The following is a 24377-nucleotide window of genomic DNA, read 5'->3' as shown; positions in this document are numbered from 1 at the left end:
ACACACATTGTCAGATGCAATTTCCATTTACAACAGACATCCACATTGTACACACACTCATCTCCTGAACTGGCACTACACCACAGCCATGCCTCTAGGGGCTCTGTTCTGAGGAAAACAACTGAAAAGGAACTGCTAATCCCTTAATTAGTGGCACTCACTTCACCTTCTGCAGGAATAATTTAGAAAGTCTGAATGGGCCACATGTCACACAAGGTGAAAATTTAATAACTGAAAATGACTCTGGTTGTTGGTTCATTTCTCTGTACCTACATCTCAGCTGGGCAAGGCTACTGAAGGGAAGTGCTCAGTGTCAATTGAGAGCAGCTTCACAAACCACTGATCACTGCCTCTTTTAAAAGCCAATTCTGTCTCAAATTTCTGATGGGAGTTGCATTACACCAGGCAAGTAGCTGATCCCAGGTCTCAAGCACAGCTTCAGGAATGCACAATTAGGGCCATGCTCCCCTGAATTTTCATAAAGCTCTTGTTTAAGCCACAACATCAAGGGGATTAACCGTACTTTCCCAGCTGAGCTACTTCACTGCTTGCTAGATAAGAACTGAAGCACATACCATATTCACCAAAGACACCTGTTAGGTCTCTTCATCCATTCTGCTACTCCCTTCCCCAGACCTCCCACACAATGACTGCATCATGTAAGAGTCCTACGAAGCTGTCCAGTGAATTACATCAGACTCCACAATACTTATTTATCTATCTCAGGATGCAAGTGGCACAAACCAGACCTGGTACCACCACCTCAAAGGTCAGAGTTAAAAGCCTCTCTTCCCTCACACTGACGTTTCAAGGCTGCTCTTTTCAGGAGCTGCACACACTATTCTATGTGTGAGTATCTCTTACAGTAAAAGGAAAAGCAAGGTTCATCTCCCTTTACCCAAGAGCCTACCTTATTTCCACTCACAAATATCTGAGAGACAAACACTACTCCATAAAACATGACTCCATTTTCTCCAATCAGGTAAAGAGGGACTCAGGTAATGGAACAGAAAAACAAAGACATTTGGATACCACAGTGAGCACAGAGAGACAAGAAAGTAAATTAGCTACCATTATGATAATGAACTGACTTTCCAAAGGAGGCAATTTGCATGTACCAACTAAGAAACAACATAAAGATGCTTTAACAGAACTGCTGCTTGCTTTTCAACCCTGCAGCAATGGAACAAGCAGTCACGGACACAAAACAACCACCAGTGTACGTTTTTTCTATTTGACTGTCTCTGCAGAGGCCAAATACCTGACCAGAGCTCCCTCCAAGTGTAATGAAGCCTCACTCTGCACTTCTTCTGGTAGCACAGCAGCTTGTGCACAATCTGAATGCACCGTCTGGAAAAGAGAGGACAAAGGATTAATGATATTGCATCTTCCCATAATTTTACATCAAGCCTGGAAATATCCCTGAAATCAGCAGCAGGAAAATAGACAAATTCAAAGAGTATCAGAGGAGAATGAGAGTTGTGGCTTTGGCTTCCTAAGAGGAATCAACACTCACAAATAAAGAATCTGACAAAATGAAAGAAAGGGGCCTGTTATGCCAGTTTAAACTTAACAGGATTGGACTGATCACAAATGCATATTTGCTGTTCAATAAATACTTATCACACTTTGCTACCCTAATCTACAGCCTCATAAACTCTACAAAACAAGTTACTTAACTTGCAGGCTTTATATATTTGAGATACTGCAAGTTATTGTAAAATTTGTACACAATGGAGCTTCTCCATTTCTCTTGTCCCAGTGATGAGACTGAAGGAAATGAGGGCGCCAAAAAAAACTACAGGATTTTCGGTTTGACTTAGGTGTATGGTTTACTTACGTTTAAAAATATATATATTTCTACCAAATTTTCCAGTCTCCTTAAGAAAATAAATATGAGCTTTGGAATGTTCATGTAATACACATACAACCTCTGGAATCCCCCAGCATACAGGTAGAGCACTTGTCAAGTCTCCAAATCCTGTAGGTCTCTATAGCAATTAGGGTTCATACAAACTCTTAGGTGTACAAACATTCTTCACAAATAGCATCCAAACTAAAAATACAGTACAATGAGTATATTCTCTAACACTATCATTTAGGACAAGACAAAAAATATATACAAATTTGAATTTGTTAGGCACAGCTATTTTTAGCTATTGACAGGTAGAAAAGATAGAAGGAAGACTAGAAAAAGGAAAAATTCCTTTTTCCCAAATTCCTATTTCTCAAAAACACATTATCTCACTAAAACCCACATCTTTCTGAAAAGATACTGGTGAAAGACACCGCACATCAGATAAACAAAGAGAAATCAAATTCTAAAAATTTGCATGGAATTTATTCTAAATTAGGTGAAAAGTTCAAGACAAGGGTTTTATAGCAAAAAATATGCAGAAGGTATACATTATTCTTTTCAGACCCATAGATAATCTAAAAATACCACAATGAGGTAGCAACTGAAATTAACTTTGAATAAAGGTAAAACTATTTATAATCGCTGAGCATGACATTAAGTGTTGCACTTCAAATTGGATTCTCATAAATTCAACCAAGAAAAGGAAGCATGCCAGCTAGGATAGACAGCTATCTTCAGATCAGGAATAGCAATCCCTATGGGGAGAAACCTCCTATTTCTGATGTTACTGGTACTGGACAATGCCCAGCACCTTTTCACCTCTGTATCTGCTTGGCTGTAAGTCACATAATGAAGTTATCCATCCTGGTGGAGTGTCTCTTTTTTTAAGTTTCATGCTGAGGATTCATAATACACATAATGGACAAAAAATACCTTTAGTCTAAGCAACCTGGTTTTCTCTTTTTAATATTAATATGCCCAGCCTTGAGCAGCTTCATATTGTCACCTCTTAAATGTACTGCAGAGAAGTATGGCACTACTTGTGTATTCAGAACATCCACTTTGTCTGCAGTAACTGTGTCTGCTATAGGATGGTTTCAGACAGGAGTACAGTGAAAGGACTGCAAAAACATGCCAAAATGAATGAATACAAATATCCACTGATAGCTGCTAGTGCTCATTATTTCTAGTGTTATGGGGTTTCTAGATGTGATGTTGTTTTTGAGTCCAAGCATTTCCCACCTTTCTGGTGAAAGTCCAGAGCATTACACCCATCAACAAATAGTTCTGCAATTGTCATTAAAAAAATTTCTCCCAAACTCAATGGAACTGTATAACCCTTGAAAAGGCACTGTAATTGCAAGGTTATCTGGGCAAAATCAGAATATGCTGAAAAGTTACCTTAAGGGAAAACATCCTATGTGTCTTTCTCTTCCCTACAGAATATAGTGCTGTTCATGCCTTGGGGAAATTCAGCACTGTACAAACAGTCAGAGCAAAGCCAACTAACTGCCTAAATCCTACTTCTGCCCTCCAGGCTAAAGCAGTACAAAGCATTGGAGAGGCCCCTGTGGGACAGATGTAGTGCTCATGAGTAGCTCTGTCCTCTTATCTCCTTTTGCCCATTGCTAAGTTTTACCCCGTGCTGCCTAGCAGGCTATTTCAGGCTTAAACCTCCCTCCCTCTCCACACTGCCTTCCAGGCCTCATGTCAGTCATCCTCGCTTTTTCAAAACTGTCTTTTCTGTTTCTAGACCAAGATTCATCTTCTGGGAAGTGGGGACTGTTGCAATGACTCTGTGTTATGAAACTTCTTTTAGACCGAAAAGCTCTTTGTGTTAGATCAAGCAGATTAGGAAAACAGTCTGAAATTGAATTGCTTTCAATTTTCTGGCACACAGAGGATTTTTGAAGTAGAAAAAGTTACTGGAAGAGTTCATGAAAAGCCATCCTGCTCCCCACCAGCCACAAAGTGTTATTTCAGTCAGAAGACTGCTCTATGAGCAGGATCCTACCTAAATTCAAACTTCAAATGAAATCACAGTGAGTTACCCCACAGACACTTACACATAGAGATCCATAGGAAATTCTTTCATCATGTGTGTTACAATGAATTCCACCATCAAATCTGACAGAAAAGAAAATTATAAAGTAAGTATTGAGCTGACTACTGTTAACTTTTAGTAGAGTACAAGGAAGTCAAACTGCCCCACCTACCTATCTCAACCAGACAATAGTCCTGCTTAGATGAAAGAGATTTCACTTGTTTGTTTGTTTGTTTGTTCTAAAGAACATTAGACATTTTCTAGAACTAGAAAAGAAACTACTGGAAACTACTGAAAATACTGTAGTTTGTTGTACATACTGTAATTTGCTTTGAGGCACTGCTTCCCCATATGGTTCCCCCCACTATTAGTCAAATAAAGACTATACCATAAATTCTGATGTTTAGAATTGCTCTCATATTTCAAGCCCTGTCACTAATGGAAAACTCCATTAAGAAGCACATTTTAGAAAATTATTCTTGCCAGAAACAATGTACAACCTAGACATTACTTAAAGAGACATTGTAAATAATACCTATTTTTCCTAAAACAAATTCTGAAGCAAGTAAAGCTAGTTTGATTTCAACATAAGCTAAGCTTCTGCGTAAGACTAATTCGGAAAAAAAGAAAAAAGGAGAATGTGTCTAACATTTAAGGGCTTCCAGTGTGAAGATAAGAGGCAGAGTATAGAAATACAATAGAGAGAAGGTAATCAATGATTACTGAATCTGTGATAATTGTGAATCTGTGAAAATGATAACTGTGTGGAGGTGTGCTCAACCCAACTTCAGCACAAAATGCTTATACCAAGCCACTGATAACAACTGTGAGCTGTAGCCTCCTAGGGCAGTAACAGCCCAGCAGTGTGACTCAATACTGACTAAAAACAGTGTAGGTGAAGAGTGTATGAAATCTGATAGCTCCAGAAAGATTCTTCATGCAGCTGTTGTGTCTTGGCTTCAACAATCATTTTTGAAAATGTTGAGGTCTAAGACTGTTTCTGTACCATGAGCCTGAACAGCCATTCAGGGATCCAGGCTCCATCCATTTCCAAACCCATATGTGCTTTTGGCCTCCACAGTAACAAGAGTCACAACTTAATCATGTGCTGCATGAAAAGCTTTCAACTACGCCTCCATATCCACAGGCAAAACCAATCCTAGCTACTAACATTCCTGGGGGTTTTTGGCTCAGGAAAAGCTCAATGCCGAGCAAACATGTTCACAAATATGTTCTTGTGAACCATAGTTTGCCATCATCATATCATCTACAAAGTACTTGTCGCTGCTACCACACTAACCTAAACACTGAATTTATTCATCACCTGCCCTCTCTCATTAAGAACTCAGGTCAAATGGACCAAGCAGCATCTGCAAAACTTTCTGCAAATGTATACAGGAGTTATTGCTATAGAGCTGCAATCCTGGATTTGTCTGAGAGGTAGTCATGTATAAAGATGGGCATGGATTGCTGGAAACATCTTTAGTATGTAACTGTCCTTTTAAGTCCATCCACTGCTCCATTTAATCCTCAAATCTCCTATTTCTATTGCTCAACAAGAGATGCTTCAGGAGCCACAAGCACACACATGACAACACTCACCGAGCACCGCGCACACCAGCGGGCGACAGGGCAGGTTCTTGTCGGCTGCTTTCTTCCGATGTCTCATCGGCTTCAAACACACAAAGATGAAAAGAAGTCAGCAGAAGCCTGAAGTGACAGTCTGTGTATTACTGTGTTTTTCAAGCAAATAGTACCATCAGCACAGGCTTCCTTTTGTCCTTTTCTCCAACTGCCACCTTACTAACCCTAAAGTATGGCTGGAGCAAAACTGTGCCTGCTTTTCAGCATGCTGATCTTGGGGGTTTGTTTCTCTAGCCGTGTGGCTGGAGGGCACTGCTCTACTGAGGGGAGGGACCTCAAGACAAAAACAAATCACACAACCAGAAGTCTGATTGACGTTCTTAAAAGTCTGTACAGTAGTCAATTGCTTTGGTGTTCATTGTAACAGACCAGAAAGGCTAACTGGATAGCAAATCTGTTGTTAAGAGGTAATGACTAGCATTCTTGCAGTATGGTCTCCATAAAGATGTTTGTTTCTTTTTTGAACAGTGAGTGACTTTCAAGTGCTGCTTCATTGTCAAATGAGGTGGAACTTGCCAGTACCACAAAGACAGAATGCATCAAGTTAGAATAACCATTCAAGTTACTTGTAACTACAGAGCTTCATAAGCCAGGTAAGAACACTTCCATCACAGGAAAAAGCTCTGGGAAAAAATACTTTCCTCCCTGAAAGTGAATTACTCCATCCAGAATGAAGCCTAAGCCAAATAAGAGCACTCAGTGTAACTCCAGCTGGCTATTATGTATCACATGAGGGCTAATGCTTGCTGAAGATTAAGGCAGAACGTTCTCCCTATCACTGATTTCCTCAGAGACCTTGTAATACACAGCTCCTCACCAGCTACACAGGCCTCTGAATTCACTGACAGGGCAAGGAGCTCTTTGTTCTTTGAAGAATGGAGACATTCTGAGAGGAATTTAAAAATCATTCCGCAACTACTGCATTTCTGACAGTACTTCCACATGCCTTAGCAATGTAGGTTAGATGTCTGTGACACAATTTTCAACATACACTTTTCATACATACTCAAATCCTCTGTTTGCATCCTAAAGAAAAAACAATCTGAAGGAAAAGACTCACCATTCTGTGTAGGTTTACACGAAAATTCATGTTGTCATCATGAAGAAAAGCATTAGCATATTGATCCTATTGAAAAGGGCAAGAAAAGGGAGGAGATATGAAAAGCCCAACACCCTACAGTAGCCTTTCAAATCCCATGTGTTTCAGTGGAAAACTCCCAGAACACAACCATAAAGTTAAAAAGCCATCTGTCCATTCCCTCTTGTTCCGCCCAGATTTCCAGTCATACAAAAGTAAACCCCTCCTCATCCCAATTCCACTTAGAAAAAAAAAAATTGCTAACAAAACAAGGAGTAGTTCAGTCTCACTTTCTCCCCCTAAGCTCATTTAAATTCTGGACTGTACACACCATGGTGTCACAAGTGCTCCAGGTGTATAATATAAGAGGTGGTTCTCCAGCACACCAGCACACCAGTTCTGGGACTCTGGATAAAGATTTAAATTGGCATTTTGATACCAGAAGCTACTGCAGTACTAGCAGATACGTTTATGAGCTGTTCCACCCCTCAAGCAAATCTCATTCCAAGACCACCTCTAAATTAAAGAGGCTTCTCCACATAATGCACAGCCAGAATAGGTAATAAATATACCCTCTGTTTAATGTCAGAACCAAAGAATGCCCCTGTTATGCAGAAACAGCATTTCTTATCTTGCATTATCTATGCATCCACCTGAAGAACAAGTGCCAAAACCATTTCATTAGAAAAAAATCTTAAATGGAAATGATTAGTTTTCAGCCAGCACCCTGAAGAAACATTATTACAGAATCCTTACACTGGCTATCAACCTCACTGGTTTTTATTCTTTAAGGATAAAAGGCCTTTACTTGCAAGCAAGCAAAATATAAGTGCCACACAAATACAACCACCATTCAGGACATCAATCAGCCATTAGAACACACTCCCCACAAGACAGGCTCACATTCAGCCAGCACTGCTGAACATAGCCCTGTGATGTTGCTTTCTCACCCTACTACCACATTTGCTTCTTGTCTTGCTTGTAAGGACCTACAAACATGTGACTTACTTTCAGACATGTATCCTTCTTTGGCAGAAGGGATACAGGCACAGTCTGTGTTTATCATGAACGGCACAGAGCTGAAAGCCATTAGCACATTACTCTAAAAGCCACACCACAGGGTCACTCAAAAGCTAAGACAGAAAAGGCTTAGGTTCACTCTTTTTTCTCCTCATCCCCAGGAGCTGAATAACTCGAATAAGATGATCCAATTTTCAAGTTTCAAGCCAACTTTAAGAGTACTGCATCAAGTATATTAGCAAACAGTAAGTGCCTGAGGACCTCACCACTCAGTACCACTGTGGATATTCAGCTCCTGCTCTACAAGAGGCAGGGGGATAGAGCCCTGTAACACCATCTGCTGAGCAGCATCACACGAGAAACCCACCTCTGCTATGCATGTCAGGATAATGAGGCACAGCTTGCCACTGTGCAGCCGGTGCTCATCTGCAAAGGAGAAAAAACAAGTTCCCCGTGAGCCACAGAAGCCTAGCAAGGCTGAAGAGCAAGACAGCTGTTGCAGCAAAAGAAAAGCCCAGCGTGGAGATTCTTCATAGTCCTACTTCCTCCATGATAGCTAATAGTCTACTCTCATTAAGCACTCACCTTCCAGCTGGTCACTAAGTCCCACCTGGATTGTCACCACTCTGCACCAACGGCCAACTTCAGATCTGAACTTCCAACAGCCTTGCAACTATCCACTAGGCTTCTGTCTCATTCAGTTTTACTTCTACAGATACTCTAAATACTGTCTTTCTGTTACAGCAGAGAAACAATTTTCCCCCTCTTAGACAAGGTGGAAAGCAAACCACCACCTTTGCTGTAGGTTATGAAACAAGCAGCAAAGCTTTCACAGAGGCACAGCACTGTGTAGCAAAATAAGTGCCGACATTATGCTCTAAGTTCCAAGTTTTAACCCCAATACTGAGAGACATGACCTACTTTGCTCTTTGCAAAACCATGAAAGAAGGGAGTCTGCAAAGACTTAGCAATTTAAGCCAAGAGTTTCATCCTGTTCATGTTCCACAACTTCTTATTCATCTCATAACTTCAAACAGCTTTTGACTTGAACGACAGCTGGAGCAAAACAGAGGGACTAAGGCAAAAGAATACAATTTTTATTATTATTATTTAAAAATCCTCTCAATTCTAACCTTGATTATTAAAAAAAAACCCCAAGATACATACAATCATGGGGTAACATAGGATAGAACAAACCTCTGGTTCAACCCTTGCTCAAAGCAGGGCCAAGTAAGATCAGGTTGTAGAAGGCACTGTCCAATCAAGCACATTTAAACATCTTCATTCTAAAAAACAATGCACTCAGACCACACACCCCCAAACCCCACAAAAATAAACCAACAAAAAAACCCACACTGATAACTAAATTCTGAGGAGACTTAATATTGGACATTCCCAAGATGTCCAACAGCTCCTCTAAAGCACAGGCCTACTACACACATCATCCCAGACATCTGCCTTAGAGTGAAACTCAAAGGAGGGGGATATCTGAAACAGTCAGACACAATTTCATATAAAGCAGAAGACAGCATCAGCCAAATTCCTTCTTTGCAGGTGATTTTTATGAACACTTTGCTAGCTGGTGTGTATATGGTAATTATAAAAACAGATAGAATGGGCTTAGCTAGCTGTTCTGTCTAGTTTGACACCTCTTTTGTTTTCTTCTCTACACTGCTCAGGGACAGATATTTACTAACAAGATGTGCCCTGAAGTGTGCTGATTTCATCTTGCAGCACTAAGTAAGATGAAGAGGAATTTTGGAATGGGAGAGTTAAAAGTCTCTCCCATTTCCTTACCTCAGCTAAAATGTTTAAGTGTGAAGTTTTGTACTCCAGCAAAAAGGAGAAATGACCTAGAATAAAACTGATACACAAGAGCCTTGTTATTTTTATATTGTAAGGTCTCCCTGTGTATTTCTGTAGCTGCTGCTACCGCTTCTCTCTCTGGAGATCGTGCTGTAAAGGCTCCTGTTTCACACCATGAACTCTGCCCTCTGCCAGTGTATTGTGAACATCAGACCATCTGCAGGAGCTAAGGGGCAGCTATGCAAGCAGTTACTTGCACACACACTTCATACTTTCACAGCAACCTTCATTAAAGCAACAAAGTGGACCACTTTCTACAGGGAGGTGTATCAGTATGAAACCTGTTTCGCAGAGGGGAGAAAATGACACAGAGGTTTTGTTTCTCCCAAGGCAGCTGCCTCTGACTGACACAGGAGAGGATAAGAGAAGGGCCTAGCAAACACAATCTATTAAATTATGCTCCCTGGGACAGGACTGAAGCAACTGTCTAGCCCCAGATGTGGAAAAAACCAGTTTCCCCTCTAAGTGTTCCCACCTGTCCCAAGACACATGGAGTAAATTAGAATTATTCATTCTTCTTGCTATATTGGTGTCACATAGAATTGTTCAGGTTAGAACAGACCTTTAACATCACAGAGTCCAACTGTTAATCCAGCACTGCCAATCTCTCAGTAAAAAAACCCCATGTCCCTAACTCTCCCATCTATATGTCTTTTAAATACCTTCAGAATTGTGACTTTAGCACTTCCCTGGGCAGCCTGTTCCATGCTTGATCTTATACAGGAAAAAAAAAATTAGGAAGTACTCCACGTATAATCAAAATATAAGGTCAGGAATATACCCACTAGAATTATTAAATATTGGTTTGGAAAGCACACTTCTTAAATGATCAATCAGTGGAGCTCACTGCCGTAAACTATTATGGTGGGAAGGAATTCTATCAGCTGCACAAATTTCAGACCTTATGCAAGCTAGAACCAAAGTAAAGAAAGAAAGAAACATCAACTCCTGTCTCATAACGTAATAACTCATCTCTCACTGGCTTGTTTAGTAAGGAATCCCCTCTATCAGATTTCACCCTATCTGACACTAATCCAGCACGGCAGTTTCCAAGGCCCTGTGCAGACTTTCCACAATAGAGTGACTATTAAGTGCAGAAGTTACATTGTAAATCATAAAATTGTTCCATTAGAGTCTTGGATCAGCAAGACAGTCCCTGAGAAAAGCAAATGAGAATGAGCAAATTAGAGAGCTGGTAAGCCCTCCTCACGTGTGACTGTGCCAAGATTGATGTGGTTTAGTTCAAAAGACAAAATAAGAGGAAACATGAAAGCAGACTTCAAATACATAAGGGCTGACACATTAAAACAAAAAAAGAAATGATCCATTCTCTCAAGATCTATCTTGGAGAAGATAACTAGTAATTAATTCAAATCACAGCAAAGAATTTAGGAAGCATACAAAGCTTTCTCAGAATAAGGACAGTTAAACATTGGACTGGATAGTCTAAAAATGGTGCTCCACTATCACAGTATCTTTATTCAACCTGGCAGCAATACCTCTGAGAAAAGATACAGATAAACCTGATTTTGCCTTGGTTCCAAGGACTAGTGGTTTAACCCCTGACAGCAACTAAGTACCATGCAGCTGCTCAATCACTTGCAACACCTCCCCTCTCCCCACAGTGGAAAGAAGAATTGGAAATAAAAAGTAAATCATGTGGGTAGAGATAAGAACCATTTAATAACTGAAACCTCATCATCACAAGCATGAGAAATCATAATAATCATCAGTAGAGTGAGAGAGGGTAACAAAACCAAAGAGAAACAAGTGATGCACAATACAGTTCATGATACAATTTTTCACTGCCTGCTGCCCATCCCCAAACAACAACTGTCCCCTTTGGGGTAACTCTCCCATTTTACATACTGGGCATGACATTCTATGATGTGGAATATCCCTTTGGCCAGTTCAGGTCACCTATCCCAGCCATGCTCCTTCCCTGCTTTTTGTGCACCTCCTCACTGGCAGAACACGAGACACTGAAAAGTCCTTAACACAGGGTTAGCACTACTTAGCCAGAGCCAAAGTATCAGTGTGTTATCAATACCATTCTCATACTGAATCCAAAATCAAAGCACTGTACCAGATACTAAGAAGAAAATTAACTCTGTCCCAGCCAAAACCAGATAGGGGTGCATGAAGTTCCTTTTGGTTCTAATTTCAATTATTACTTTTTCTTCAACTAGCTTGCTTACTGAACAAGAGCAAGACAGCAAAATACAAGCTAGAAGACAAAAGGAAACTGCCTGCTCTCTTATTCAATGTGGAGTATTCATGAAATTCAGTAATTGATGTATCATAGCACTGCAGATATATTCATATTTCTGTTGTTATGTCTAAGTTAACAGCGAAAGTCAGTAACAGGCTGAAATATGGTGCAAAGATCACTTGTTATGTTCACACTACGGTCCTGCCTGTATAACCACTGGGCAAAACAGCACCCTTGGGTACCCTGAGCAGGAGATTAAGCAATACTTCAACTCCAGCAAGCTGAAATTAACCCCCACAGAACTACAGGAGAAAGAAAAAGCACAACACAGAAAGATATTTTCTCAAGCAAATTACTGCCAGTGCAGTCTAAGTGCTGCTGTCCCATTTATAATTACAGAGCTACCTGTTTAACCAAAGGACAAAGGAAGTATTTCCTTCTAATGCTAAGCTTTGCCCCCTATGTCAGTTTCTAAGTGTTTTTAAAAATACAGCTCTCTGGTCTCAGGCTTCCCCTCTCCGACAGATAGTTGTGAATCAGATATACTCACACCTTTGGCATATAGACAAGCTTGGTTATTAGATATTATAATTTATTATTACATTCTTTCTATACCTGACATCTCTCCTGCCAGCATTAGGTCTCTCCTACTTTCATAAGTCTTATCTCACAGTAAGAAATCACTGAATTTTTTCAAAAATCTTGAAATCTTCAATCTTTTTATAAGGAGACTCCCCTCCTATTTCTGGAGTCACTAGGCATGTTCTTGTGCCCTCCTGACTTCAGAAGCACTGTCTGCTGCATCCAGAGAATTCACTTACCTTTTGTGTCCTGCATCACAATTGAGCTGTACTTCAAGAAGGTTATCAGCAGGTTGCTAGTTTGCACATCAGCATCCAAAGGCAGTTCTGCAGAGCTTATAACTGGAACAAAGCAGATAAGACACATTTATCCTATACAAATACAAGAAATAACTATACAGAGAACTAAGACACAGACTCACAGATCTGGGGTAGGATCAGTCTACCTGCAGGGCTACCTGACCTCCTCCTCCATCACCACCCAGGAAAGATTTTGTTATAAAGACTGGTACCACTCCCTCAGAGACCATTTCTCCTGCTCTAAGCGCAGTCTGTGTTAGCCTGCAAAGTGATATCCTTCTCTGTCCTGCCCCTGCTCTCCTCAGGGAGATGAGCCCACTGTTTTAGCACTCATCAACATCCCCAGCCTAGGGAAATCTGGATATTTGCACTGATATCCAATTAACTGTTACAAGCAACACAGATAACAGTCACACAATTCTCATTTTGTAAAGAGACGTGCCCAGAAAAGGTCCTTCTCTGTTTCAGCAATTTTGAAAGGCTCCTTCCAAAAGGTCTGTGTCAAATCCATTCTTCCCTCTCAATAAGTCTCTCTTGCAGAAGCAACACATAAGACATAATGTAACAATTATTGCACAACCAGAGATAGAAAAGGAAGGTAGAAACAGAAGCTTTATAAAAATCAAGAAGCAAAAGCAATCACAGCTTGTGCTAGATACATCTCAACTCAGCACGGAGCAGAAATGTACTTTCCATACTTGCAGCAGTTCATTGGCATTTCCCTAGGACACCAAATGTACTTTTGACACCTTAACAGTGGACATCATCTGCCTTAGACTTTACAAGGAGCTATTTCATTTCCTCAGCTAATTGCACAATGTGCCTCCTTGCTCATTCCCCTATTGCACCATGTGCAGCACTGGGTTTATGAGCTGTCAAGCCTCTGTCATGTGACTGAACCACATTTTTACTGATCACCGAGCCTGAGCTGTCCTAAAGGGCCATTCTCTGCCTTTCCAATTGGAAAGCTTTACAAGAAATATTGAAAGGGAGGAGAAAGATCAGTGGGAAACATGCATCATGCATTTACCTGCAGATCCTGCCAGACAAGTCTGACACCATTTAAGATAAAGTAGCTCAGACAAAAAAATCCCCAAAGTGATGGAGCTAGCTTAGGAACACTTCAGTAAAGCACTTAATACAATTATGTATAAAAAAATATAAAGTGAAGGAAATAGGTGGGAACCCATAAAGAAATTTTATGCACATCAAAGATCTGGCAAACAAGATACAATCGGAGAAATTACTGGTCTGAGAAAAAATTACTGCTTGAATTCTGTACACATCAGTTTAGAGAATAATCCTCTTTTTTTCTGTGTGACCTGGACATAAGAAACAGCTGCTTGCTAATGAACCTCTAATGGCACAAAGCTGGGATATATAAACACAGAGGAGTATCAGACTGCACACAAAGAATAGGATAAAACAAGAACAGATAATAAACACAAGATGAAATTAAACAACGCAAGCCATAGGGTCAAGAATTCAGGGATTTATTTCCATGGCAAGCTGAGAGCTCATCAGCTGCAAACAAAATACCATTATCAGATCACAAGATGACAAGCTACCAACACAAAAGGCTCAAGAGTCCAGTCCTACAACATTTATCCAGAAATGCACTTCCAGCAGAGACACCAACACTGTAAAGCCCTGCACAAGGTGCTGGTGAGGCCTTGTCTCAAACATTGTACATAATTATGCAGAAGTCATGTTCAAAGAGCATAAACTTGAACAAGTTTAAAGACAGGCTAGTATGTTGATCAGAAGAACAGAGTATCTTTCTTGTGAGACAGCAAAACATAGAGGTGAGTAAACCAACATGTGAAGAAGAGTGACCTTTGTTTCAAGGGAGGCTTAACACCATGATAAATGAGTATGAACTGACAAGAAATCCAGGTTGCAAAGTTGAATATTTCTAACCAAGCACCAAGATGCTGAAACTACCCCCCAACAGAAATTACTGGGAAACAAATTGAACAGAGTTAGTCAGAGCTTGATAAATTCAAGGGATTGTATCACGATATGCCTGCAAACACAGGGCACTAGGCTCAAGAGTTAAAGAGACCTTTTCCAGTTCTATGCAACTGTCCTGATATGACAATAAAATGACTGTTGCGGCTGCCTAGGGGGTCAGACCCACAGGTTCCCACATTCAGGAGGTCATAGATGGCTTGAATTACAATTGACCAATGTCTCCCTCTTCTCATGCTATAAAGACAGCCTAAGACAGGACTCCCTTTGCACTGGAAACAGATCTGCAGACCACTAGTACACACATCTTACGTGTTATCTCTTTTCTGCCTATCCTCAGGAATGCTCAAGGCTTTTCTCACTTTTGAGGAATGAAAAAGGTATTTATCATGAGATTGGACCTTGTAAGAAGTGAGGAATTATATTTGATTGTTGGATGACCATGTTGGGGGCACTGAGGGGAAGTAATTTGATCCTGTATACAACTGTATTTTCCTTCAGAGAAAAGTCTGCTTCAATACAGAACACCTTTCAAAATTCAAGGCTTGTATCTCATAACCCTGTAATGAGACAAGTAAGGCTTCAACTGGGGCAAGGGCAGGCACAGAAGGATGAAGGAGACAAGCCAACAGTAAACTACAAGATTCTTTAAACCATGCACTGAGAGGCCCAGAGTACAGCAAAGGTTCTCATGGAACTCAGGATTACACAATCACCATCAATACAAAACTGTAGCCCTTGGAAACAACAGGTCAAATAGGTCAAATAGATCAGTGCAACTTCACTGTTTGAATCACACAAAAAATCATAATGGGGCTTTTAGATTATAAAGGTTGCACGTTCCCAAGTGTGAGCTGGTTTAGTCCGTTCAGTATTAAAGACCTGGGGCTCCTGACATGTTACTAATGTGCCACGTCTGCTGGCAAAGTCTGTGCAATGAGACTGGAAGCTTTCTCACTCCCAATATTATGAATAGCTCAAAGATTTAGCTAAAAGTCTGAAAAATGTATTTATATCCCCAGTGGATCCTTCTTGAGCTGTTACAATGAACGTAGTGAATGAATATTTAACAACAGTAAGCAAACTGACATTTAGATAACTATGGTGACAGGCACACTCGATTTACATATTATGGATAAACAGTTTCTAGCAAAAGCCTCATTTCTGAAAAAGGAAAAAAAAAAAAAAGGAAGAAATCACTCTAAAGAACACATTGCTGCTTATCCTGGTTCATGATACAGACCTTTTTTAACAAACATTTTGAAACTTTACAAGATCTTAATTTACACTATAGGTTAACAGCCAGAGAAATTTCAAACCAGAATATGAACCCATTTTTTATTCCAGACAGCATAAAAGAAAAGCACCTGAAATTCATAGACGGATTTCTAGATGTTAGTGTAACTTGAAAACAGTTCAACTACACTTTTTTTTTTTTTAGTGCAGTAAAAAGAAAGCAATCTTCTCATTCCAAAGCCAAAAAGCCTCTTGCTAACTGGCAGCCATAGGCAAATTTTAGAGCTCAGCTGCAAGACCTTAGTAAATGAGGAAAATTCTGACACATCTTTAAAACAGTAGTACTCAAGCACCACCAAACTAAACGAAGCTAAAGGCCTCAAAAAAATCACATTGTAGGGATCAACAAGGTGATAGCAGGTAAAAATAAAGCAAGCTTCCCAATGTAATTGCTGCACACTAGGATCAGATCCTTTTCTTAAATTTAGTAACCTTACAAGCCACAAGAAGCCTCACACTTCACAAGATCACTGCCTCTGCTAAAAGCAGGATGGAGGTTTTGTTTTGATTTTGTTTTGCCTTGAAAGAAAAGAAATAAAAAGTGCAAGCAAGCTGTAGATGTAGGTAAGCACAAATTCTGTAAGTTGTGTAATATGCTGTGGGGGTGGATACATTTGCAATCAACACGTTCAACAGAAGCCCACAAAATGCCCATCCCTCCACATTTTAAGTTATATGCATACAGAGTCTTGAGACATAGGGGACTCTTTATCTGAAGCCTTTGTTATCCATGGCAACCAGACAGAATTCATCCATGAGGAGGATCATCCTTAACTAGGGTATGAAATGACCTGAATAGCTGATATAACTGAGTAACCCAGGCTGCTTTTCCCCAGAAGTACTTCCAAACTGTGCTCTATTCAAATTGACTCTGTTCCTTCATTAAACACTCTTCAGCTCAGATGCCATTAAAGTACATAAAAAGAGCCATTTCATTTCTTCTCTTAAACCAGGCTATATCTATCCATACCTTAAAATGAAAGGGTTTTATTTTAGATGATTTCAAAGCATATTTATGTGGACACATAACATCTCATTTAGAAGAAAGATCTCAGGGTAAGCGGTCCTTTACAAAGCCTATCAAAGAAAAGGCAATAATAAGAGGGAGGAATACTTCCACACCCAGACTGAATTCAAATCCCAATTAATTCAAAGCTGAGGACAAGTGCATTAACGACAAACAGGAATCCACAGCAATTCTCTGTAAATCTGTTGGAATGACAAATAATCCCAGGCAAAGGACCTGACACTAGAAATATTCATAAGTAAAAGCCTACACAGAATAACTAATGGGCTGGGTGTACCTTCATGCAGATATTGAGGCAGTACTGTTTTCAGAAGGAATATCAGCATAATTTCATTGAGCAATACACAAAGCAAAATAAAAATAAATTTGAGCAAAAGAATCTTGCTTATGTTTAGTAAGGCAAGTCACTCCAGAAAGAGACCACTAAGTTACATCTGCTCCAGACAGATGTCACTAGTGGCAATCTTCAGAAAATAGTTTGCTAGATAGTTTACAGTTTTAAATCACTTTTCCTCAGGAGATCAATACATTTCTTACCATCTGAAGAAGGTGGGGTGGTTCCAAGTGGAGTGACAGGTGTCGTTGGAACTGGGCTTGTTGGTGCTGTCATCAGGCCCATTTCAGGATGGCTCTAAGAGAAAACACAAATGCACAGGTCAACTGTGTCCCCAGGCACTAGAAACACAGACCACTACCCATACTGTTCTTCCATGCTCTTGCACAATAGACATGACTAAAGAAGTCTCAAAAAACTTCAAACTCTTCCCTAAAGAGCTAGGTCATGGTTCCTGACCTTGGATGTCTAATGATTAAACTGTACATCAACTTCTCTACTACACAGAACACAAAAATTACATCAGAAAATGGTGGCTCTCCCCAGCAGACAGAAAAAATGCCCTTCCCTAATGTAGAATGGGAGAAGATTTGCAAAAGCCTACAATGCTAATAGGTTCTAATTCCCCCTAAAACATGCCAAGGATGTGCACTTGAAGTCTTCCTCCAAGATCCTTTCAATTCTCTTTCTAAGTGCAAATTCTCCTTGCTCCTGCCCCCCCACCTGTTCATATTCAAAAATGATGGCAATTTATTATTTTCCTGTCTCACTGTAAAGCCCTGCAGGGAAGACACTGCCAGAAAACAGAGCATAACATAAATAATACTATCATTATTGATCCTCTCAGCTTCCATCAGCCAGTCACTCTCCCCATTTCATCTTTGCTAATAGTTGCCTGCCTAATTACTGCTTTGACTTTCACTCTTTGCAAGCTTCTGGACCTATCCACACTGGTGAGAGCGTAGGCAATCTGCCATGCTATTTTTGAGTCTGGCTGCCAAGCAAAGTGTCCATTTCATAGGGCAAGTTTTACATAAATGTATCATCTGCCTTAATATATCATCACAATTTCAAAATAAAAGGAAGATACAGAACTGCTGATTTGATGTCAGTTTCATAGGATTTTTCACAAGTGGATATCCTCCACACTACCTTTGAATATCTCATTTTATGAGCAACTATAAATGCATATATTTTATGGGAAGCACAGACACATATAGTACAACTCAAAGATAATTTACATCCCTACAGCTACCAACTTACACTTTAAAATACAATTTTTCACTGAAAGTCTTACGTAAGTCAGATTTCCTTAGACAGGTTTTGGGGGCTTACCTTCTTTCTCCAGAACAGTAACTGGTAGTTGAGAGACAAGAGTGCCACCACGCAGCAAACCTGAGCACTCACAGCTGGTGAGCACACACTGAACACTCCAGATATCCACACAACTGAATCCCTGCTCTTCCCATGAGCCATTCATGCAGCACCAAGCAAGGGACACCAGCTTAGGCAAGAGCATTCATCAGCTTTTATCAGGTTTTTTCAACATGACATACCTTGCTCTCTCTTAAATGAAGGATTACAGACAATCCATCCAAGAATATCAGTTCTCCAATTCAACCCACGATCAGTGGCTGTTACAACTATCTCTTTCACAAGTAACTAGTCTAGCCTTTTATTTTTAAGAGCTTTTACTCTAGCTGATCTTCTTCTGCTCTACTCCTTTCCTTGCCAAATGCCTCTCTTCCCTGAGGACCACAGAAAGGCCTGAGTTGGTATTACACAGAACTGAAAGAGCAGAAATCTTTGAAAAGTGGTAGGAATGAATAACCTGGGAAAACACAAGCAGGGAACCTCAGCAAATTAACCATCCATGAAATAGAAGCTTTCTTCAGAAGCTGTAGATCTGCTTATCAGACCTCCTCCTCTACCACTACCGTTAGGAGTCCCCAAAGGTCTCCTCTGTCACGCCAAGTGTCTAGCCTGCAATGTATGGCTGCACTCTGAGGACCTGAATAAACTGGGGAAAGGTGTTAACTGTTTTGCTGATGCTGTTTTTCTCACAGATTTCAAGCAGTACCAACAAATCAAAATTAAAAGCCTGAAGGTCTTCCTAAATACATCAGGCTACCCTCTTAGCACGATCACTGGATCAGACAGGCTCATTATCTGCCTCCCAGCAGCAACCAACTCTCCAAACTCACATAGCATTTAGAAAAGCATCCAGAGATTCGTGATCAGAGCAGCCTGCTGCCTCTCAGAAGGATGTTTCCCCACCATAAAAAGCCCAAGGACAAGTGCTATGCTCCAACAACTGGCTCCCATGCCAAAGGGGATGGGCTCTTCAAGGAAGTCTGAACACAAAATAGTATTTGAATTCTATTTCTGGCTCTCTGATTTCAAAGACATCCACTACAAAGAAATGGGGAAACAGTCCACTGAAACTCACTTGTGCCAGAACTGTGATGAAATTCCTGTTTAAGTGAACAGCTTCATAGAGGGCTAGAAGGATTGCTTCATTTGTTCTGTGGGAAGGATACAGACAAAGGCACAGTTAGTGACCAGAATACCAGGAGCCAAGTTTTTCAGAAGCATGGCCTATCTGAAAAAAGAAATTTTTTTCAATTGTGGAAAAATCTGCCTCTGCAATCCAGTTGTTCTTCCAATTTATTAGTAGTACTAATAACAGTAATAGTAGTAGCAATCCACAAAAATAGCAATTTTTAGAGCACAACTACAATCCTTGTTGCCTTCCCACTAAAGTTGTCTCTAGCTTCACAGTATTTTCCATTTAAAGTCCTGCTCTCTTTTAAGAGCAGAGGGTCGTAAAGACACTAAAATCCTTCACATTTATCACCTGCCCCCTTTAGAAAATATTTTGGTGAGGGTCAGAGTGCACGAACCTTTGCTTCTCATGTGCCACCTCTGACACAACTACTGTATGTTTTAAATGTCTCATAAAAGACACTGGAGTTTTTTTTTATAGACTTCATTACAAGCAGTTCAGCTGTGTCTCCTGCTGTACCCTTTCATGGGAGGGCAAATCCACAATTAGCAGGGTGTGGTACCATTTTAGTGACAGGAGAACCTGCTCCTCTAGTTTGCTTTGTGACATTAAATAGCTCCGTGACAGAACAGATCACACCGAGCAGTTCATTGTGTAAATAACATCTGTGCACTTACTGGACAGAGATCTTCTCATCAGCATCTGCTATGAACATACTGCCCACCTATGGAAAGAGAGAGCATTGCACAGCAGGAATTTGGGAAAGCTATTAGACAGCAAGAGACAACACACAGATACAAACACATTTTATTCTGCTGTACTGTCACTGACCAATGCTTCACCTGTCAAATCATAAAAAAAGGAAAAAAAAAAAAAAAAAAAAAAAAAAAGACTGGACCTTGAATCTCAGCTTGGATTAGCTTGCCATTCTGTAAGAGAACAAGAGAGATCATTTCCTCTCTGCTTGCCCCAGAGTGGCCACAGTTTTACCCAAGTCACTCCTGACAGACAGCTGTCAACACTGAACTACCCTCACTTACAGGATTTTTTTCTGTCAGTTAGATCTCAGAATATAATGAAATCTCTGACTAAAGAAAATCCAAAGTGAACAAGTTGTTCCACAATGGATATTCTTTATAAGGAAGAAATTCACAACTGTTTTTGAAGGGTACTCCTTCAAAAATGCAGACAGTGCCCACTGCAGAGTCCAAGCTTTACTCAGTAGCTAAAGTGCATCCATGCTTGAGAAACAAAACAGTAAAGAAACAGAACTTCAGACTAGTGACAGACCAGACTACGTGCCACTATGTTTTCGGCCAGAGTAGCATCTAGTTTTTAAAAATACATAGCTGTTTGAAAGGATTAAGAAGTTAAAAAAAATTATTACAAGTTTAAAATAAGGTGATTTTTAAAATAAAGTCAACTAGAGTGAAGAAGATGCAGGAAAAGAATTTCAGCTATCAACACATGAGTAGAGATACCATCCTTTGAAAGAGCTTTCACAGCCAGACAACACACTCCTCAGAATACAACCATTTTAGCTGTATTTAGTTTTGATTCATTCAATCCATCTCTACCTCCAGAAGTCGCATTCCAAACTCACCCTTTTAGAAACACTCTCCTGCTGAACTTGCATGAGTGCGCCTTTTTAAGAACTGAAAAACACCATTTCCTTGCTTACCATGTTAGTTAGGGCTGAGAAGAAACCAGTCTGATGCTCCTCTTCTTTATCTTTGTATTGTCTGAACAAAAAGGAATAAGGATGAAGTTTCAGGGTTAGAAATGGAACCAAGGTTACTTTGTCTAAGTACTACTACTTCTGTGCATTTGTCTTATTTGACAAGAATATAGGATGGAGGAAACTTCAACATTCAACAATCTTTTTCAAGACTCACAAAAGAAGAGACAAAAGGTATTAAAATATTTGTAAATTGTTTAGAGTTGAAGTGGGGCTGCTGAAAGATGTGAAACTTGAACAATGTTTGTGCTGTTACAGAGGACACAAACTGTTTGGGCTAACTCTGAAGAAAAGGGATCAAGTGACTTAGGAATTTTTGTTCTGCATTGGACAAACAGTAATAACGCACGTGAGCACGCAGAGTCAATAACCACAGAACAGCTTCATTTCATCATCCACTACAGGAAAAAAAGCACAGTTGTTCACCCTAGGGCCAGCAGAAACCACATGGACCTCTATGGTTCATGGCTTGATCCCACATTCCTGGAGCAAGTGAAGAGACTGGAAGTCTCCTAGAGCAAGTGAAGTCAACAAACAGGTTGGGTACCTCAGATTTAAGCTACACTGCTTCACCTGGCACTCAAAGGGACTAGCAAAGTTCACATGGCCATTTATTTCATCTGTCCCACAGGAATCTGATCATACACAATGTAACATGCAAAGAAATCAACTCTAAACTCTTGAGAAAGGGAGAAGGAATGAGCTAAGCAAAGCAGGCCATGATCTGAGACAGCTTTTGTCAGAATGATGGAAGCTGGGTGAGTGAAGTTTTTTCTGCTTTACTCTAATCATTTACTCTGTTAAATACATCTACATGATTTGCTGACCTTGCAAGTCATCTGCATAACTATCACAGCAGACTTTCAAAGGAATTAAAACATTTTTCTGGATACTTTGAGAGTCCTACTGCACAAAAAAGAATTCTTGAGTTTTCTCAGGTGAAATTGCTGTACATTTCCAAATATCTCTAAAGAACTTTCCTCTTAGGAAAGCTTACATGTTTTACGCTGGTACTTATGAAGCAGAGGCTAAGAACATGTCACCCTTTCTGCTGACTTTCTGGCTCTTTCTTCAGCAGCAGTTACTGCTTTTCACCATTTGGAAGAGTTTACATTTCCCAATTGTCTCTGATCTGGCATGTGGATAGCCCTGGATACATTTCTATGTTTGTTTTAGATAGTGTTTCACTAATTCAATTTTTCAACTGAGAAGTTGTCAGCAAATTATAAACTTTTCACTTGTGACTAAGATTTTCAGCAAAGTTCATACAGAGGTAAAATCCATGACAGTAAAAATATACAATGGGTATCTTCCCCCAGCAAGATCTCTCCCGAAGCACGTGAACCCAGCTGGTACAGATGCATTGAGACTTGCAATGACTGCATCAGCTGAACCAAAGTACTTCAAAGCATAAGACTACTCCCTGCTTCTCCAGGTGTATCAAGGCTGTCAGGTGATAAACAAGTGCTTTAACACACACACAAAAAAAAAAGATTTGTGAAAATGTACAGCAACTATCATGTATTGAAAAACAAGACATAATTTGGTTTTACCTGTTATATTCTGATAAAGCCTGGGCAATTACAAGTCCCATTCCCTGAAAAAAAAGCGTTTAAAAAGAACTCCACATTAAAATCCTAAGGCAGAAAAGTCACACACACTGAACAGACATAACAATGCTGTCCCCCTCCAAGATAACCTAGCATGCTATGCAGAATTTCCCTTGAAGCTGTTTGAAGTATTAAGATCTGCTATGATACAACATTATAATATAAAAACCCAGACAGCAAAATTTAAAGTTATCTAATTACTAAGTTCAACAGAGAACGTTTACTCTCCCTGGACCTCCATATAGAGCTCTCACTCAAGAAGCCTCAGTAAAGCATCAATAAATTTAGAAAGAAGTTGGTGTTAGAGAAAGGACACCTAAAAATTCAAAACAAAGGGTCATAGACACTAATAACTTCTGACTTCTTGCAAAGAGCCTCCACCATTACAGAATTATTAACAGTTCTCACCCTTCATTTAGCATGGAGCTTGCTTTTTACTTCATGCCTAAAGAGTAACTTCCAAGTCCAGAACTCACATAACTCAGTCCGCTGTCAATTTTTATCCAGATCCGGATAAAAAACTCAGACTGTGGCTACAACCCAAAATATACTGTAGGACTCTTGACTCAGATATGAGCTGCCACTAAGTTACAAGAATTGACTTGTGGACTGATAAAATCAAGTGACACAGCACTGGAAATAAGATTCCCTTTGGCATAAATCATCCTGTGCCTCTTTGGCACATGACAGCAAATAGTGTACAGATAGCTCATGAATGCATAATAGATCAACTTCAGCATGTTCCTTTCTATCCAGCTTCTTAACCACCCTCTTTATTTAACTGGTGAACAAACTGTCCAAATCATGAGCTGCCTAACCTATTGCAAGAGCACAGTTAGGGCTGAACAACCACTGTACTGGTGTTCCTTGGAGCAGCACTGTTCCAAGACCTGATTTCTGCCATACACCATGCTTGCATTCATTACCCTACACTCCACATGAAAGAGCATCTCCAGCACCAGAGAGGAATCAAGCCAAGTACTCACGTTGAGTGTGGCCTCATCATCCACAATGGAGAGCTTCACAATGTAGGGATTCACTGACTGCTCAGGGTGGGGGGGAAAAGAAGAAAGAAAAATGGTTTTAAGTTCAGCCTTCAGGGAAAAAAAATACTATTATGTTTCCAAATTTACCCAACCACCTGGGAAGAATCTCTGTCCTATCCCATAAAACAGAATACACACAAATAAGGAGGAATCACAGCACATGCTAAGACCACCAGGCCAGGGACATGTTCCCCTTATTGGCTCAGCCAGGCAGTCTCCTGATTTTATAGAGAAAAGAGGGAGTTT

General features: G+C 40.1%; 1 protein-coding gene across 3 annotated transcripts in view; it reads right to left on the bottom strand.

Annotated features, from left to right (window-relative positions):
- The window catches only part of ARMH3 (armadillo like helical domain containing 3), a 122696-nt gene that overhangs the window by 82920 nt on the left and 15399 nt on the right, over nt 1–24377 (bottom strand). For all 3 annotated transcript variants that reach the window (XM_083866731.1, XM_083866733.1, XM_083866732.1), the window contains exons 9-20: nt 24072–24128; nt 23029–23072; nt 21419–21479; nt 20415–20461; nt 19681–19756; nt 17435–17528; nt 12544–12645; nt 8012–8070; nt 6607–6672; nt 5505–5574; nt 3925–3985; nt 1262–1350 (exon numbers count right to left, since the gene is read on the bottom strand). In XM_083866731.1, coding sequence (XP_083722857.1) covers nt 1262–1350; nt 3925–3985; nt 5505–5574; nt 6607–6672; nt 8012–8070; nt 12544–12645; nt 17435–17528; nt 19681–19756; nt 20415–20461; nt 21419–21479; nt 23029–23072; nt 24072–24128 — 826 coding nt within the window. The remainder of the gene's footprint in view (nt 1–1261; nt 1351–3924; nt 3986–5504; nt 5575–6606; nt 6673–8011; nt 8071–12543; nt 12646–17434; nt 17529–19680; nt 19757–20414; nt 20462–21418; nt 21480–23028; nt 23073–24071; nt 24129–24377) is intronic.

Source organism: Zosterops lateralis (genome assembly GCF_965231275.1).
Source record: "Zosterops lateralis genome assembly, chromosome: 8".
In the NCBI taxonomy this organism is placed as follows: Eukaryota; Metazoa; Chordata; class Aves; order Passeriformes; family Zosteropidae; genus Zosterops; species Zosterops lateralis.
Note: the sequence above shows the minus strand (reverse complement) of the source record. Positions and strands in the feature narration are given on the sequence as shown.